The following is a 20,231-nucleotide window of genomic DNA, read 5'->3' as shown; positions in this document are numbered from 1 at the left end:
GTAGTGGCTGCTTATCTGTGACAAGAAGTGATCCTACTCTTCCTGTACCTCAACAACTGGCTACTCGAGGGTTGTTCCTACAAAGCAATCCTATCTTCCACCCAGACCGCCCTTGCTCTGTTCCAGGAGTTGGGTCTTCAGTTGAATGAAAAAAAAAATCTTTGTTAACCCCTGTACAGAAGCTACAGTTTATAGGGGTGTGTGGCGGGGCAACGACTCACCGGCACGGCACCTTCTGCTGGTTGTCCAGGGAATTAGCACTTTTCCAGCTCCGGAGCGCCCTCTGCTGGCTGATGTCTCGCCTGCCGCTGGCACCCATGTCCCTCCTGGACCCCCGGTGCCCTTTGCCCAGGGGTTCTGCCCTCCGCAGTACCCCCCTCACTCTGGGTCTCCCCTCCCAGGAGAACCCGCAACCCCCTATCCCCATCTTGCCTCAGTGGCTACTGCCAGCCTCCATCTAGCCCCCGCTCACTGGGGCAGACGGCAGTCTGTATACCACTCATTATCTACAAGGGGGGTTGGACCAGCTGCCTCTGTCTATTTCTGGGCTGCCCCTCTGCAGCCCTAGTGCCCTTTTGCGAGCCCTTAGCTTGGCCTGCAGCCTGGGGCTTTGCTAGGCTGGAGCTCCCCAGCTCCTTCTGCCCTTCCCCAGCACTGCTCCACCCTAGGTACCCTCCTCAGCTTCCCAGGCAGCCAGGTCCTTCTCTCTCTGAAAGCTAGAGAGAGAATCTCAGCCTCTGGCCCTCAGCTCTCTTCTAGGGCCAACTGTGGTCTGATTGGGGCGTGGCCCCACCCTGCTACAGGGTGCCTTCAGAATTGTTGACAGCCAGGGCTTACTTTCCCTTAGACAGATTTGTAACTTTGTCAAGTCTGGTATAGGTAATTCAGGGAAACCCTTAGACCACAATAAGGAATTTCTTCACTCCTGGGATAACACGGCATCTTGCACCTTTTTGACCAATCATGCAAAGCTATGTCTCTGCCGCTTTCAGGTTTGGCTCAGAATGACCTATTCTCCAGCCAGACACACCTTGAACAGGCAGGTGATAGTTCCTCTACAAGTGAGGAATTCTTTAGACTGGTGGAAAAATCAACTCAACATCGGTGCGGGCAATTCCTTTCTGTTGTCCAGCCCCATCAATAACTTTAACAGATGCATCAGTGTTGGGGATGGGGAGCTCACCTCAGTGCCTTCACAACTCAGGGCAGATGAACAACTCAGGAAACCAATCTCCACATCAGTGTACTGGAACTCAGGCTGCCTTCATTTCGTACCTCTCTTCAGAGGCAAATCAATCAGGGTCATGACGAACAATACATCCAGCATGTTCTGCATCAACAAGCGGGGAGGAGCAAGATTCCGCTCTCTGTGTACTGAAACCATGAAACTAGGGAACTGGTGCATAGCTCATTGAATCCAAATTTCACTGGGCTACCTCCCAGGTATTCAGAACTCCACAGCAGATGTTTTCAGAAGACACTTCTCCCAGGACTCCAAACTCTCAAATTCTCCACAGCATATTCCAAAGATGGGGAGTGCCAGAGGTGTCTCTCTTTGACATCTCCAGGAACCAGAAGTGCTCGAGAGAAGTCTGAGCCACCATGCTTTGGGAGACACCTTTCTTCTATCTTGGAAGAAGGGTCTGTTCTATGCATTTACCTCTCCACCGCTGATATGAAGGATGGTGAACAAAATCAGATAGACAAGGCCAGAGTTGTCCTTATAGAGCCGACATGGCTGAGACAAGCTTGGTACCCTTCCCTGCTTCATTTATGTGTCCAACCACCAGTCAAGCTTCCGACCACTCCTCATCTCATCTTATAGGCTACGGGTTGCCTGCTTCACCCCAACCTAGGGGTTCACCACCTCAGGGGATGGTACCTTGGTCATTCATGGGTTAGAATCCTCCTGTTCTGCAGAAGTGCAACAGGTGTTACCAAAAAGTAGAAAGAAGTCAACCCGTACTACTTACTTGCAGAAATGGAAGAGATTCTTCCATTGGTGGTATTGCCAACGCCTTCTGCCTGAATTGGTGCCACATTCAGTCATCATAGAATCTTAGAAATATAGGATTGGAAGGGACCTCGATAAGTTGTGGGGGAGGTTTTGGATGAATATTAGGAAAAACTTTTTCCCTAGGAGGGTGGTGAAGCACTGGAATGGGTTACCTAGGGAGGTGGTGGAATCTCCTTCCTTAGTGTTTTTTAGGGTCAGGCTTGACAAAGCCCTGGCTGGGATGATTTAGTTGGGGATTAGTCCTGCTTTGAGCAGGGGGTTGGACTAGATGACATCCCTGAGGTCCCTTCCAACCCTGATATTCTATGATTCTAAGTTATCTAGTCCAGTCCTCTGCACTGAGGCAGGATTATCTAGACCATCTCCGACAGGTGTTTGTGTAACCTGTTCTTAAAAACCTCCAACGATGGAGATTCCACATCCACCCTAGGTAATCTGTTTCAGTGCATGACTACGCTTACAATTAGGAAGTTTTTCCTAATGTATAACCTAAATTTCCCTTGATACAGTTTAAGCTCGCTACTACTTGTCCTGTCTTCAGTGGTAAGGAGAACAATGTATCACCCTCCTCTTTACAACAACCTTTTACATACTTGAAGACTATTATCTTTTGACCCCTCAGTCTTCTCTTCTCCAGACTAAACAAACCCATTTTTTCAGTCTTTCCTTGCAGATCATGTTTTCTAAATCTTCATTTTTGTTGCTCTCCTCTGAACTTCCTCTAATTTGTCCACATCTTTCCTGAAGTGTGATACCCAGAAGTGCACTCAATACTCCAGTTGAAGCTTTAACAGTGCTGAGTAAAATTGAAGAATTACTAGTACTTTCTTGCTTACAACTCTCTTGCTAATATATCCCAGATTATGTTTGCTTTTTTTGCAACAGAATTATATTGTTGACTCATATGCTATTCTTCCCAGTGTGGTATCATCCACAGACTTTATGAGTGTACACTCTATGCCATTATCCAAATCATTTTTGAAGATATTGATTAGAACCCGACCCAGGACAGATCCCTGCTGGACCCCACTTGATATGCCCTTCCAGCTTACTGTGAACCATTGATATTACTACATCCTGAGTATAGTTTTCCAGCCAATTGTGCACCTACCTTATAGTAGATTCATCTAGGCTATATTTCTCTAGTTTGTTTATGAGAAAGTCATTTGAGACAATGTCAAACGCCTTACTAAAGTCAAGATATATGACATCTGCTGCTTCATCTTTGTCAACAAGGCTTGTTACCTTTTCAAAGAAGGCTATTAGGTTGGTTTGACACGATTTGTTCTTGAAAAATCCATGTTGACTGTTACTTATCGTATTTTTTACTAGGGTGCTTACAAATAGAATGTTTGATTATGTGCTAGATTATCTTTCTGTGCGCTGAAGTTAATCTTTACGTCCACACCCTAAATTCATGCCTAAGGTATTATCAGAGTTCCATCTTAATCAATCTATTTATCTCCCAGTGTTTTTTTCCCATACTGCTTAGCTCTCTGCAAGAGACCAGTTTTCATACCTTGGATGTTAGAAGGGCATTGGCTTACTACTTAGATAGGAGCAAACAAATTAGAAAGTCATCTAGGCTGTTCATCTGCTTTGCAAATACATCAAAGAGGTCCACAATCTCTGCTCAGGTATCTCTGGATATCTGGTTGTATATTCATTTCTTATGATGCTACAGGCATTCATCTCCCCCAAATGGTGATAGCACATTCAACCAGATCAAAGCAACCTCCACAGCTTTACTTAAGAATGTGCCAGTATCTGAGATATGAAGCCCATGTAGGGGCCTGACAGTATATACATTATCTGAACATTACACTATGATCCATGCAGCGAGATCTGATGTGGCATTTGATACGGTAGCACTGGTCTTTAGTTCTAGAGTGAATTCTGAAGATCCCTCCTCCCTCTGGGGATGCTGCCTGGTAGTCACCTGAAGTGGAGCACCCGTAGGGACATTACTCAAAGAAGAAGAGGTTACACACCTTGTGCAGTAATTGCAGTTCTTGAAGATGTGTGTCCCTATGGGTGCTCCACTACAGGCCCTCCTTCCCCTCTGTCTCAGACTGTCCTCTAAGGGACATTTGGGTGGAGAAGGAACTGAGGGCAGTTCTACCACACACTCCTATGTAGCCTCTGTGTCCAGCACAAGGAGGCATAGGGCGCATGCACTTGCCAAATGGACACTGCTAATGGAAAATCGCGGAGCAAGGATTCGAGAGGCTCATGCACACCTGAAGTGGAGAACCCATAAATACGCACATTTCAAAGAAATGCAGTTATTGCACAAGATGAGTAACCTCTTCTTTTGGTGCTCATCAGAGGTCTACCTAGTGGAAGGCTTCAGGGCCCTGTTGGGAAGGAGAGGGAGATGTGAAGTAAAAGGGAAGCCATGTTCCTTTTGGTGCCTTTTTCTCACTTCTGAACTCTCAGGATGAAATCTTGTCCTGATGCTTCTTGCCATTAAGTTTCAAATAAGAATCCAAAATGTTTGTTATGTATTTGAACCAAATTGTCTGAGGTTTGCTCATTAATACATGAACCTCCACTTTTCTCTTTGTAAATTGAGAGCACATATTAAAGTCGCCCAATTCTCCTAGTAAAATCAGCAGCTGAATCTCATCTATAGACTGAATGACAACTAAGACTTTATTTGGTAAAATCCTTAACATTCTCATACAGTCTAACAAAATAATATTCCTAGACAGTTTCTCCCTTGGGGAGTTATGGTCTCCTTTTGATTCCATTCATAAAATCAAAATAACTGGAGAAAGCTAAAGAAGAATTGCTTTTATTTTTGCAGTTGTAGAGATTTACCTTGGCTATTTTTTTATACTCTACAGATCATCTCATAACTTTACCCCATGTGCAAAAGTACTTAAAGTCTGTCCGCTACATTGAGGAACTTCAAAAGTTTGTGGAAGATGACAACTATAAGTAAGTACCATACTTTCCTCCACCCCTACATGTATTAATGGAAAGATGGCCTGGCTATTAGCTTGAGTAGGAGTTGTACAAAAAATCTCTGACAGAACTGTAAGTAGAGTTTTTTAACATTTTTAAACTGAGCTGATATTGTCAGGACATCTGAGTGAAACCCCAGCTGGCAGTAGTCCTTATGACTCTTAACATCAGTTCCAAAATTGTATTTCTTTCGCTTTTGCAAAGGCAAAAAGGGATAAAAATCAAGTGTCTGTCTTATTACAGTGTAGCCTTGTACTGGGAATAGATCCCTAAAACTGGATGTTCCCTTGCAAACTGTGTTGGCTCGGGATGCAAGCTGGACCTAAGCAAACAGTATCCATTTTAATACAGCTAAATGTAAATGTATAACTAGGAACAAAGAATGCAGGCCACACTATATCGTGGGAAGCACTGAGTCTGAAAAAGATGTGGGGGCAGTGGTGAATAATCAGCTGCACATGAGCTTCTAGTGCGACACTGTGGTCAAAAGTGCTAATATGTTGCTTGGATGCATGAACGGGGGAATTTTGAGTGGGAGTAAAGAGGTTATTTTACCTCTGTATTTGGCACTACTGCAACTATTGTTGGAATACAGTATCCAGTTCTGGTGTCCACAATTCAAGAAGGATGTTGATAAATTAGAGAGAGTTCAGAGAAGAGCCATGAGAATGATTAAAGGATTAGAAAACATAACCTGTAGTAATAGACTCAAAGAGCGCAATCTATTTAGTTAACAAAGAGAAAGATAAGGGGTGACTTTATTACAGTCTATAAATACCTACATGGGACACAAATATTTAATAATGTGCTCTTTAGTCTAGCAGAGAAAGATCTAACATGGTCCAATGGCTGGTAGTTGAAGCTAAACAGATTCCGAATGTAATTAAGTCATAATTTTTTAACAGTGAGTAATTAGCCATTGGAACAATTTACCAAGAGTTGTGGTGGATTCTCCATCACTGACCATTTTTAAGTCAAGATTGAATGTTTTTCTAAAAGTTCTGCTCTAGGAATTATTTTGGGGAAATTGTACGACCTGTGTTATATAGGAGGTCAGACTAGATGATCAGAATGGTCCCTTCTATGAGTTACTTAATGCTATCTGAAATGGTGTACACAATACCTTTTAAATACAACTGAATAGTTATACCAGGCTAATTCACAACAAACAAGACTGACTTTGTCAGGCTACTACTTTCATGTGTCAGGTGTGTGTAAAGCAACACTCATTCAAGAAGCTGAGGTCATGAGCAAACCAACATGCCAGAGTGAAAGAGGCCGCATATACACATTCATTTTCCAGAGTGGGGAACTGAGGGTCCCTGTGTCACTTCTGCAATCCTCAGGATCATGTATGTGCCAGTCCAAAGAATGGGCTAAACTGCATCAAACCAAACTACCCTGCATTTATTTCTCAGATACAGCTGAGCTTACTTCAGTTGCTTCTAGTATTAAAGAGTGGTACTAAGCTATCATGCATATGTCTGTCGCTGCTAGTGTAGACATTGTTAACAGAAAGATCAGTCTCTTAAAAATAGGCAAGACAGATTTGAAGACAGTGAGCATGAAACAAAATGGTGACCCTTCCTTTTGGCTTCCAAATAGCCCATATTTGGAGATACCTCAGATTTCTAAAGCTGTTCTACTCAGCTCTGCTTCAAACCAGTGCATATATACTGCAGTTCTTCAGCCAAACGGTAATTGAGACAAACCATTTATGATAAAGTATGGAATAATTAATTTTGCAGTGTGGAGCCATCTAAAAGATTAATATGTTTGGAGTTTTACTCTGCTTCAGATGAGAAAATCATTCTAAAGGAAATAACATAGAAAGCAGACATTCTTCTGGGACTGATACCAGAACTGCATGAATGTGTCCGGACAGACTTCAAATGGAGAGAATATCCTCCATAATCTGTCCCATTGCCTAGGATAACCTCCAACTAGAGAAGCCAAATTAACATTGGCCTATTCACTGCAGAAGATCAGCCTTGTTTATGGTTTTGACAAGTTTATTTTTTTGGATCAGATTAAAAGCAGATCTAGGACCAGTGATATTTTATGTCATAATTCTGCTTATTGTTTTGCATTGTCTTCCAAATGAAAAACCCCACATCTACAAAACGTTTTTCAAATACAACATATATTATAAAAAAAGGAGAATTTCTACCATTATATACATGGTGGGATTTGTGTGTTCATTTCCCTTTCCTCACATCATATGTACAACACAAACAGAAAGAGAGAGGGAAAGACTTGCATGCTGTGCACACAGATACACACTCAACACTTGCACATTATATGTTCTTGTACAAATTAAGGACAGTGTGATCTCTATATTAAAAGTAGTCTGACTTTTCATATGTGTTTGCCTCTGAATGTTAAAATTTAGTAAGCAACAGATTGTATTTACTTATTTCCAACATGATTAACATTTTACATTAAATGAAGGCAGGGAGAGCACAAGTTTATAATCTAAATTGCAATAGGGAAAATTGTAGTTAGTGTGTGTTTTATAGCTCCTGGCCAGGCTGCCAGCAAATGAACACATTGCTTAATTTAATTTTTGGACAGGCTTTCCTGTTCATGATACAATGTTGAGATTATATAGACAGTAGTTTTTCATTAGTTCTAGTATCTTTGCAAAAGTGAACAAAACAAATGGTCTTTATAAATATTTAGTGCCATGAGATAATACTTGGATGTACTACAAGTCATGAGTAATTTATATTTAATTTTCTGAAGCCACTTTTAATCCCAACAGAGGTTTTGCTAACAACAGTGAGAAGTATTTACGTATATTTTTAGAGATAATTCAGTACTCATCCTTTCATCTGGATACCTGGGAAAATGCATTTTCTGAGCACATTTACTAATTTTCTTTATAAGCATTAGTGTGTCTAGTGAGAGTTCAGCTGAAGCCAAAGGAAAGATTCAAAGTGAAAGGAAATCAGGGCAGAACTTGATACCTAATATGGTAAAGGTCACTGCAGCTTCTTTGAGAGCTTGCATATGTCCATTACACTGTAAGTGTGTGTGCAACTTGTGCACTGGTGCCAGAGAGTTTTCCCTAGTGATACCCATATAGGCATAGCCTTGCACAACTCCAAGCTCCTTGTGCTGAAAAGTGAGGGTATAAAGGGCAGAGTAGCCCTTCCCCCTATTTCAGTTCCTTCTTAGCATGTAAGGTTGATGGTCATAGCATTGGTGTTCCCTGTGAACAAATAAACTGTTTGGTACTACCTAGTGGTACTCAGTTTTTAGTTATTTTCTTTCATTTTTATTTCTTTGTTTATTGTTTCTTTTGAAAAATTTTACTTTGATTATGCACATTTGATACTAGGGCCTATGCCCAGGTTCCCAGGGTTTAAACCTGGTGTGGGATGTAAAAAGCCTATGCCTGTTAGTGACCCTCATTCCCTCTGTCTCAAGTGTTTCAGTGAGAGCCAAGTTAGAGGCAGGTGCTCTGTTTGTCATGACTTTAAGAACAAGACAAAGAAGCTGAGGGAAGAGCACCTCCGATACTTCTTGATGGAAGTTGCCCTTAGGCTGGCATCATCGCCCCCTCGGTCCTCCAAGGAAAGCTCTTCAAAGACTCCTTATCAGAGTGCTCCCCCAGCCAGTCCTGCAGAAAGAGGCCGCAGGAGATCCTCAACTCTGGTAACATCTTCTTTGAGGCCCAAGACTTCAGACCAGTCCTGGCCTCAGAAGCATAAGCAGAAGTTGGCTTCTGGCTCATCAAAGTCTTGGGTCAGGGACTCTTCCATGGAAGAGTGATCCAGTACTGAAGATAGAGCACACCAGCCAGCTCACCACTTCCCAGTACCAGCTCAGTCGGAGAAATGAGCTGTCCACTTAGATGCCCTCCCAGGGACCATTGAGACTGGCTATTTCTTCATTGGCTATGGAGCAGTCTTCTTGATCAGCATCCCATGGCTGTACCCACTGCACTAGAGGCTTATGCTGTGGCCAGCAACTTGCTGTGCCTCTTGATACTGCCATCACCATTTCTTCAGGGTGAAGACCCTTGACTGGCATTGTCACAGCTATCTAGACCGTCAGCACCTAGATATTCTTCTGTGAGGCCATCAGTTTCAGGCTCAGTACTCTCCCCTTCCACCTTCTTGGCGCCAGTTCCAGATCCCCCACACTGTATGTTTCTAGATGTTAGAAAGTCATCCATGCTTCCCCCAGTGCCGCGTTTCCAGCATAGGTCTCAATCCTGGTCAACAAGTACCCCTTCCTTTACCATACCACTCGGGTCTCTAGGTACTCCGATTCATCATGTACACAAGGATAAGTGAAGACTCCATAGTCCTGACGTTCATCGACCATTGAGTTTTTACCTGAATAGAACAATGCCCCTTTGGATTTCTTCCCAGATTTGCAGAATGTATGAGAAGTCATCCTGCCTCAACTCAGAGACTTTCCCAATGGATCACTAGCTGCATTACAATGTGTTGAGCTGCCAAAAGAGTAATGCCTCCTGACAATCTCACAGCACATTCAACCAGAGCACATTCAACCTCATCAGTGTTTGTAGCACTGTGGCGGGGTGTGCATACCCTGCACTAGGCAAGGAAGGGTTAACCCCACACTATGTGTGGCAGACGTCCCACCCCTCAGATCGTGCTGGGCATGCTCCAACTGCTGCCTCAGTATAAAAGGGAGCAGCCCAGCTCATTCTAGGCTGACCACCGAGGAAGGAGGACGCTTGGTGGAGGCTTCTGCCCAGGAGCCTCTTCAGCACTTGACTATGGGAACCATAGATCCCAAGGACCAGACCAGAGTCTTGTTGCCTATGGCTGGCCAACTGGAGTCAGAATCCCAGGGGGCTCAGAGACCCCAACGACGTATTGACCCCAGCTTCAGGAGACATGGTAGGAAGTGGCCCATGGAGGCAGTGAGAGTGGTATCTCCCTCCCAAGGAAGGTCAGCGTATTGCGGTAGGATCCCCACTGACTGGGTGGTGAACACATTCGCCACTGACAGGGCCCTGGGAGCAAGAAGGGCCTGGGTCCCTCTGCCTCGGGTGGCGGCTCCTTACTCTGGCCATTAGGGCACACAGTCCTGATCTCCAGGGAAGCCATACTGATTCTGGCCATTGGGCTGCACCGCCCTGACCCCAAGGAAGGTTGTATTTACTCTGGCTATTAAGCTGCATAGCCCTGATCCCCAAGGGCAGCCATATTGACTTTGGACATTAGGTCACACAGCCCTGATCCGCAGGGCAGCCATACTGACTCCAGCCATTGGGTTGTGCTGCTCCCAGCCTAGGGATAGTCAGGTGGACTGTAACTACAGTAGTAGAACACCCCGACCTGCCCCAAAACGGGACAGGGTATGCATACCCCACGAGAGGCACACATCCCAATTATGGATATTTGGAGAGCAGCAGCGTGGTCTTTGATTCATATATTCACCAGTTACTACATATTATCTGCTGCATCAAGAGAAGATTCAAATGTAGGCAAGGTGGGCCTACAGTCCTTCGTCTGATGAGACTATGAGCCCCAACACCTGTGTTTATGCTGTAGGTGACTTCCACGCCATTAAGAATATATGCAGTCACTTAAAGAAGAAAAAAGTTACTTACCTTCTCATAACTGATCTTTGAGATATGTTGCATATATCCATTACGTGACCCATTCTCCATCCCCAGCACATCAGAGTCTATCATCAGCTTCCAGTGCGAAAGAACTGAAACAGGGGCTGGGTGACTCTGCACTTTGTACCCTTGCTTCGTGGCACTAAAAGCTTGAGGATGGAGCTGGCTCAAATGCCATCCTAGTTAGGACTGGCAGATGCCATGTGCAACATCACCAGGGCCACCCTGAGAATTCTTGGCAGCCTCCACAGAAGCAAGGAGATCTCTGTGGCAGAAGCAATGGCCAATTGATTGGACAGCCAAAGCCATGCTGTCTGTTCTACCTTTCAGAAGTGGATGCCTGTTTTACAAAGAACTCCAGAAGCTGGAGAAATTTCTCTCAGATAAGGAAGGACCCAGGGCTTCCATAAAACAGGTTCACCAGAACACCAGTGACCTGCTTCCTGGGCTAGATTTGCCATGCTTCAGGATGGAGTTTCTGAAGTCTGTTAAATCCAGTCAGTTAACTGTGGATAGATTCTCTGTTCCCTGTGTCATCAGGATGCCTATCTACGCATCCCAATTTGGCCATTCCTGTGTCTCATAATACTGGGGCACCTCTATCAATATCAGGCTCTTCCAGAGGAAGGATCAGAGATACACTCCTACATGAACAATTGTCTAGTGAGAGCAAGGACAGAGCACCAAGCAAAAGAAACAAATAGGCTCCTTTTTGGAGAGTCATGGTTAGATCATCCATTGAGGTAAGATGTCTCAACAACTGGTCTGTCTAGGAGTCCAGTCAGAGTTAAAATATTGCCAAGGCAAGTGCTCCACAAGAGAGAAGTATTCAGCTGCTTCAAAGTGAGGGCAGTGAGACTCGTGCTGCTCCACTTTTGAAGTATCTTACCATCAAGACTGGGTATAGTCAGGCAACATGATCCTCATCACATACATAAATTGTCAGATGCATGAAAAACAAAGATATGGCTAAGAATACTTCTGATACCAGAAGGTTTTGTAAGTTCTGCATGTATCAGGGTTCATGCCACAAGTTCAAAAGGAAGACAGACGTTTATTCAGCAATATGAGGGAGCACGACTTACAGGAAATAGATGCTCTGTCTCTCTGGAGTGGCCAAGTTGCCCTTGGAATCCAGAACTGGTGAACTTGGTGGTGGAACCTTAATTCTGACACCTAGTAACAGAAAATCTTCTGACACTTCTGACATCTCATCTGAGACATATGATGTGTTTTCAGATGGCAGGCCACTGAATAAAAGGCATTTTTGGATAAGGACATTGCAACCTTGATGTTTACTTGGAAACAATCTCCCTCCATGTAATCTGCAAGTGTTTGGAAAGGAAGATAAGGAATTTCCATACAAGATCAGACCCAAGGTTCATCTAGTTCAGTATCCTGTCTCCAACAATGGACAGTACCAGGAAGATGTAAGAATCCTGTATCAGGCAGATGTGGGATAATCTGCTCCCCACGTTAGCTCTCATCCTGCTGTCTAATAGTTAGAGATTGACTTAAACCCTGAAGCATGAGTTTTAATATCCCTTCCAATATTTTTCCTATAATTACGATAACTCTGGATATTCTTTCTACCCATACAGATTTGAATCCTGCTTAGTCATTTGCCCCTCTATGTTTTCCTGTGGCAATGAGCTCTCCATTCACCTAGCTAGGTTAGGTCTTTCTTTTTCTGTTAACCTTCTTCCATGAAGAAAATTTACATTTTATTCCTATTCTTTGCTTTCTGTCTCCTAGAGAGTTTTTGATCCATGACAATATTTTGCTTCTCACCCCATGATTCCCTGGCTTCTTTAGGCCTCTTGTGCAGGACTTTGTCATAGAATCATAGAATATCAGAGTTGGAAGGGACCTCAAGAGGTCATCTAGTCCAACCCCCTGCTCAAAGCAGGACCAATTCCCAGCTAAATCATCCCAGCCAGGGCTTTGTCAAGCCGGGCCTTAAAAACCTCCAAGGAAGGAGACTCCACCACCTCCCTAGGTAACGCATTCCAGTGTTTCACCACCCTCCTAGTGAAATAGTTTTTCCTGATATCCAACCTGGACCTCCCCCACTGCAACTTGAGACCATTGCTCCTTGTTCTGTCATCTGCCATCACTGAGAACAGCCGAGCTCCATCCTCTTTGGAACCCCCCTTCAGGTAGTTGAAGGCTGCTATCAAATCCCCCCTCATTCTTCTCTTCTGGAGACTAAACAATCCCAGTTCCCTCAGCCTCTCCTCATAAGTCATGTGCTCCAGACCCCTAATCATTTCTGTTGCCCTCCGCTGCACTCTTTCCAATTTTTCCACATCCTTCTTGTAGTGTGGGGCCCAAAACTGGACACAGTATTCCAGATGAGGCCTCACCAATGTCGAATAAAGGGGAACGATCACGTCCCTCGATCTGCTGGCAATGCCCCTACTTATACAGCCCAAAATGCCGTTAGCCTTCTTGGCAACAAGAGCACACTGTTGACTCATATCCAGCTTCTCGTCCACTGTGACCCCTAGGTCCTTTTCTGCAGAACTGCTACCTAGCCATTCGGTCCCTAGTCTGTAGCAGTGCATGGGATTCTTCCGTCCTAAGTGCAGGACTCTGCACTTGTCCTTGTTGAACCTCATCAGGTTTTTTTCGGCTCAATCCTCTAATTTGTCTAGGTCCCTCTGTATCCGATCCCTACCCTCTAGTGTATCTACCACGCCTCCTAGTTTAGTGTCATCTGCAAACTTGCTGAGAGTGCAGTCCACACCATCCTCCAGATCATTAATAAAGCAACAGAGGGTCCTGTGGCGCCTTTGAGACTAACAGAAGTACTGGGAGCATAAGCTTTCGTGGGTAAGAACCTCACTTCTTCAGATGCAAGAAGTGAGGTTCTTACCCACGAAAGCTTATGCTCCCAGTACTTCTGTTAGTCTCAAAGGTGCCACAGGACCCTCTGTTGCTTTTTACAGATTCAGACTAACACGGCTACCCCTCTGATACTTGACATCATTAATAAAGATATTAAACAAAACCGGCCCCAGGACCAACCCTTGGGGCACTCCGCTTGAAACCGGCTGCCAACAAGACATGGAGCCATTGATCACTACCTGTTGAGCCCGACGATCTAGCCAGCTTTCTATCCACCTTACAGTCCATTCATCCAGCCCATACTTCTTTAACTTGGCGGCAAGAATACTGTGGGAGACCGTATCAAAAGCTTAGCTAAAGTCAAGGAATAACACATCCACTGCTTTCCCCTCATCCACGGAGCCAGTTATCTCATCATAGAAGGCAATTAGGTTAGTCAGGCACGACTTCCCCTTCGTGAATCCATGCTGACTGTTCCTGATCACTTTCCTCTCCTCTAAATGTTTCATAATTGATTCCTTGAGGACCTGCTCCATGATTTTTCCAGGGACTGAGGTGAGGCTGACTGGCCTGTAGTTCCCCGGATCCTCCTCCTTCCCTTTTTTAAAGATGGGCACTACATTAGCCTTTTTCCAGTCATCTGGGACCTCCCCCGATCGCCATGAGTTTTCAAAAATAATGGCTAATGGCTCTGCAATCTCACCCGCCAACTCCTTTAGCACCCTCGGATGCAGCGCATCCGGCCCCATGGACTTGTGCACGTCCAGTTTTTCTAAATAGTCCCGAACCACTTCTTTCTCCACAGAGGGTTGGTCACCTTCTCCCCATGCTGTACTGCCCAATGCAGCAATCTGGGAGCTGACCTTGTGCATGAAGACAGAGGCAAAAAAATCATTGAGTACATTAGCTTTTTCCACATCCTCGGTCACTAGGTTGCCTCCCTCATTCAGTAAAGGGCCCACACTTTCCTTGATTTTTTTCTTCTTGCTAACATACCTGAAGAAACCCTTCTTGTTACTCTTAACATCTCTTGCTAACTGCAACTCCAAGTGCGATTTGGCCTTCCTGATTTCACTCCTGCACGCGTGAGCAATATTTTTATACTCCTCCCTGGTCATTTGTCCAATCTTCCACTTCTTGTAAGCTTCTTTTTTGCATTTAAGATCAGCAAGGATTTCACTGTTTAGCCAAGCTGGTCGCCTGCCATATTTACTATTCTTTCTATACATCGGGATGGTTTGTTCCTGCAACCTCAATAAGGATTCTTTAATATACAGCCAGCTCTCCTGGACCCCTTTGCCCTTCATGTTATTCTCCCAGGGGATCCTGCCCATCTGTTCCCCGAGGGAGTCAAAGTCTGCTTTTCTGAAGTCCAGGGTCCGTATTCTGCTGCTCTCCTTTCTTCCTTGTGTCAGGATCCTGAACTCGACCATCTCATGGTCACTGCCTCCCAGGTTCCCATCCACTTTTGCTTTCCCTACTAGTTCTTCCCTGTTTGTGAGTAGCAGGTCAAGAAAAGCTTTGCCCCTAGTTGGTTCCTCCAGCACTTGCACCAGGAAATTGTCCCCTACACTATCCAAAAATTTCCTGGTGCAAGGTCTTTTACAAATCCAAATAAATTAGGTCAACCAGTTCTCCGTTATCTACTAGTTTATTGACACATTTAAAGAATTCTAAGAGATCAGTGAGAGACAATTTTCCTTTGCAGAATCCATGCTAACTAGACCCTATCATACATGATATTCTAGGTGTTTGATTATTCTGCTTTTAACTATCATAGGAACATAAGACTGGAAGTGACCTCCTAGTTCATCGAGTCCTGTCCCCTGCTATTGCAGGCAACCCCAGCATAAAATCCCATTCAATCATCCTGTCAACCAGTTTGCCAGGTACAAATGTGAAACTGACTAGTCTACAATTCCCAAGCTCATCCCTAGAGACTTTTTTAAAATACAGATAATACATTAGTTACCTACAAATCCTCTGGAACAGTAGCTATTTTTAATTAGCAGCTCAGACACTTCATACTTGAGTTCCTTCAGGACTCTTGGATGTATGCCATCTGATGACTTATTGCTTTTAAAATTATCAATTTGCTCCTACACCTCTTCTTCTAACACCTCAGTCTCTGATAGTACCTTATCTTTGTTACCAAAAAAGGGTAGGTCCAAAGTAGGTATCTCCCCAATTTCCAAAGCCCTACCTAGTTATTTACCTGTTGATGCTTATGATCCCATATATTCTGGAATTGTTTTCAGTGTGTCAGGTTTTGGGGATAAGTACCAGCTTATGGGAAAAGCACAGTCTCTTCTAGTTATAATTCTTTGAATTCATGCTTAAGAGGGCAGTATCCAGATTAGATTTATCTCCAAAAGGAAGTGTCCAAGAAAGACAAAGAGGAGTTACCAGATCAGCAAAACTACCCAGAAGTATTATTCCTCTGAATCTAAAACAGAACTTTTTATTCTTGTCAATATGGCCTTGCTAGCTGTGATGGAGAAGGAATGAAAGTCCACAGAAAAACTGAAGAGACCAAGCAAGATGACTAAGAAATAGTCTAGTGTGCACCAGTATAAAACAGACATTGTTTCCTTTCCTAAGGATATCCCTAATTAATGACACAGCAATATCCAGAGATGGACAGTTAAGTCCCACAGACACTCAGGAGAAACTTTGAGCCTACCAGGAGACTCTGACTTTATCAGAGCCTAATAACCTCTTAAACATGGTGGCTCAGCTTCACCATTTCAAAAAGGGATTTCTAGTAGCTGAGCTGAACAAGATAGTGCTTATATATGATGTCTCTCTCCAGGGATAAGGAGGTCACACAGAGAACTTAAAGCATGACAGGAGACACTGTGTAAACTGTTTAGAGGCCAGGGCAATTTACTATGGACTCAAGGTCCTCTTTCCAGGGGCAAGAAACTACCATGTATTAATCATGACAGACACCAGTGCAGTGGCCTGTGTCAGCAATTTGGGCTGGATGAGGTCATCATCTCTGCAAAAGGACCCATATTTTGAGGAATCTCCCATCCATCTGACCTCTACATATTAAGAAAAACATCTTGGCTGAGTGACTAAATAGGAAACAGGTAGATCAGATCAAATGGGATCTTCACCCAGATACAAGAGTTGCAGTTTTTATGAAGGAATTCAAGTCCCTCTAATAGATCTATTGACGTCACACACTAACTGCAAAGGACCCCTCTTTTTTCTCCCAAAAGAGGGGGAATCTAAGGGTAAGAGGTATAGATGTTATCTCCCAGAGAAACCTTGCCCCCTGCTACTCCGGACATCAGGAGGAATAACAGACTAGTAATATTAGTGGCACCATATTGGCAGCAGTGGCCCTTATTCTCCAAACCACTCAGCATGGCTCAGATTGACCCCATTTTCCTTCCTTTAAGACAGAATCTACTCTTCCAGGAACTGATTTCTCACCCAGAGCCAGGGTACCTGAGACTAACTGCCTGGCTTTTGAGTGGTTTTATGTGAAAGATAGGATACTCTGAGTGGATTCTTGGAATGCTTCCACCAGTTTTTCTTCTAAACCTGGCTAAAGTTCAAGGGATGCTACAAGAAAGGTGATGTCTATCCATCTTCACCTTCACTCTCAAGATATTTGGGGTCTTACAGGAGGGTCTGAACAAAGGCATCACAGAATAAAAATTAAAATGTCCAGAGGTTAAATTATCAAGTCCACTATCCTAAACAGGCAAGAAGAAATTTCTTCAAACTTGGATTTAAAGTGTTTCCTCAGACATGCGTCATTTCTTCTTCCTCCTAAGATTTGTTGAGCTCTGCCATGTGACCTTGATTTGGTTCTTAACCCATTCTTCATCCCTTTGAGCCCCTTGGGAAGGTATGCTTGTTATTTCCTCTTTATCACAGTGCCATTCCTGGTAGCCAGTACTTCTGCCTTGTAGATAACAGAGGTTGGGGTTTTATCCATTGGGGATCATTATAGTCTACAGTGATAAGGTTGTTCTTCAACTAGACCCAACTTTTATCCCAAAAACTAATTCAGCATTTCACAGTGTTTAAGAGATTTGCCCAAATCCACCTCACTCAAGAGAGAATCTTTAGCATACATTAGAAGTCCATTGAGCCCTCAAGATCTATGTCCATTGCACAAAGTCCAGTGCTGTATTTAGTCTGTATCATCCTGCATCCAAGAGAAAGAGAAAGCAACTAAATCTGCTGTTTCAAGTTGACTGAGATGGTGGACCTTGGTGGCCTACCGATCAAACAGTCTGTCCAGCAACCAGCATTAAATACCACTGAGAGTCTCCTGGTCCAAGAACTTACACACCATATGAGGAGATCTGTAGGGAGGCCACGTGGTCATCTATTCATGCCTTCTCAAAATTGTACAAATTAGACATTCAGGCACTGGCGAATGCCGCCTTTCGTGCTCTGTGCAGTGGACTCCTGGTAAAATACAAGGAATTTACTACCCTGTGTATAGTTCTGAAGGCATACTGCAACATAGATTTACAAAGTTTAAGGCCAGAAGGAACCATTAGATCATATAATCTGAACTCTTGTACCTCAGAGGCCAGTAAATTTCACCTGGTTACTCCTGTATTGACCCCAATAATTTGTATGTGATTGAAGCACATCTTCCAGAAAGGCATCCAGTCTTGATCTGAAGACACCAAGAGATGGAAAATCCACCACTTCCATTGGTAGTTAGTTCCAGCGGTTAATAACTCTTGTTAAAAATGTGTGCCTTATTTCTAATTTGAATTTGTCTTGCTTCAATTTCCAGCGATTGTTTCTTGTTATGCCATTCTTTGATAGATTAAAGAGCTCTTTGTTACCAGATATTTTCTCCCCTGATGGTACTTTTATGTTATAATCAATCTTTCAACCTTTCAGCTCATATTCCATCTTTTTGCTAAGCTAAACAGATTCAGCTGTTTAAGTCTTTCACTTTAAGGCCTTCAGCTCTCAGATAATTTGGTGGTGGGGGGGAGACACTTTTTTCTGTACCCTCTCCAGTTTTGCTGTATTATGTTTAATAAGAGGACACCAGAACTGGACACAATATTCTAGTATTGGTTCCACCAATGTCACATACAGACTAAAACATTTCCCTACTCCTACTCACTACTCCCCACAGCCCAGCACTGCATTAGCCCTTTTTGTCACAGCATCACACTGGGAGCTCATGTTCAGTTGCATGTATATTACATCTGCACAGCAACCCCTCCAACCAAACTTGAAATCTCATCAAAGAATGAAATCAGGTTTGTTTGAACAACTCTTTTTTTCATAAAACCATGTATCGGCATTAATCATATTTGTATCTTTTTAATTCTTTATCAACTTAATTGTGTAACAGATTTTCCACTATTTGCCCAGGACTGATGTCAGACTAATTGGCCAGTGGTTACCCACATCATCCCACTTGCCTTTTTTGAATATTGGCAGAACATTAGCAATCTTCCAGTCTTCTGGAATTTCCCTTATATTCCAAGATGCATTAAAAATTAAAATGAGCACCCCAGATATCTCTTTAGCCAACTCTTTTAGGACTCCTGGGTGCAAGCTATTCATGCATGCTGATTTAAAAATGACAGTAGTTAATTGATCTGAATCCCTTGCAAATGAAAGATAATAGGAAAATGTAATATGACTTACCAAAAATTGCCTTCTTCTGAGTTACAAGGTCCACAGACCTTACCTTGCTTGGAGTATATTGTTGCCAATGGGATAAAACTGCCATTTAGTTCATTCCGAATTGGTTCATAAGGCTGTGCTGTGCAGTAGGAATTCATAGTTTATTTGTACAGTGTTTTAAACTCATTAAAAAATGTAAGGCCACTGGGGATATTGTCCTTTCTTTGGAAGCTCTCTTAACTGGTGGATTCTTCAGTTTAGCTGGCCACACCCTTTCATGCCAGTGACTGACAGGTACAGCTCTGCCCACATAGCTGGACACAGGCAAAAAGTCAATTGGCTAACGTGTCTGTGGACCTTGTAAATTAGAGAGAGGAAATTTTTGATAAGTCAAAATATATTTTCCTATTCCATAAGGGCTCCCTAATGGAAATCCTATTTACTCCTTTTACCCTGGATCATCTCACATTTTTAGCTGGAGAAAATGTGCTTATTGTGGTTTTTTTACAATTATTTACCTTTTGTCTGTTAAAAATAATGTAAATTTCACTTAAATTATAATAACTTTTATAAAGTGCTCAGAAGAGGAATATTGCTAAATACAAGTATTTTACATTGTTGTTGTTTGGTTTGCATGTTGTCTGGGTTTTTCCTGTGCTGGTATCTGATATCTTTAGAAGCTATCCACTCATGCTAAACATAGCTCATATTCCATTAAGGAAGTTTTCAGTGGAAGTCTTCAGTTTTTCTATGTGTATCTTGACTTTCACTGAACAGCTGCGAAAGAAATTATCAGCTACTGCCTGTGTAAGCAATATAGCTTTTGAAATCCTGCTAACCTTGGAACATCTGTTTCTTTCCATTTCTTGAGTCTCCTGGCTCCCAGTTGAATTTTACCTTTTGCAGTTTTTAAAATGCAAACAAGCTCTTGAGCCCCTAATTGACAGAATAATATTGGAGGGAGTCATAGTGCTCCTGGAGTGTCCTGTCTCCTTCCTGACTGCTTTACCAGTAGTGCAGGTTTATTTAAACTTTCCCACATATGCCACTGACTACAGAGTGCTTTTGAGTTTTTTCAAGCTGCAGAACTGAGCACGCAATTGAATTTGGCGTACTCAACACCTGAGTTACCAGCAAGAATCTTTTTATTTCCCCCTA

General features: G+C 43.2%; 1 protein-coding gene across 13 annotated transcripts in view; it reads left to right on the top strand.

The window, feature by feature from the left end:
* The window catches only part of RALGPS1 (Ral GEF with PH domain and SH3 binding motif 1), a 377,097-nt gene that overhangs the window by 269,192 nt on the left and 87,674 nt on the right, over positions 1–20,231 (top strand). For all 13 annotated transcript variants that reach the window (XM_054007752.1, XM_054007749.1, XM_054007751.1 and 10 more), the window contains one exon: positions 4,867–4,960. In XM_054007752.1, the coding sequence (XP_053863727.1) occupies positions 4,867–4,960 (94 nt within the window). The remainder of the gene's footprint in view (positions 1–4,866; positions 4,961–20,231) is intronic.

The sequence above is a fragment of the Malaclemys terrapin genome, chromosome 17 (genome assembly GCF_027887155.1).
Source record: "Malaclemys terrapin pileata isolate rMalTer1 chromosome 17, rMalTer1.hap1, whole genome shotgun sequence".
NCBI classification, from domain to species: Eukaryota; Metazoa; Chordata; order Testudines; family Emydidae; genus Malaclemys; species Malaclemys terrapin.
The sequence above is the reverse complement of the archived record's forward strand: the minus strand, read 5'-3'. Positions and strand labels throughout refer to the sequence as shown.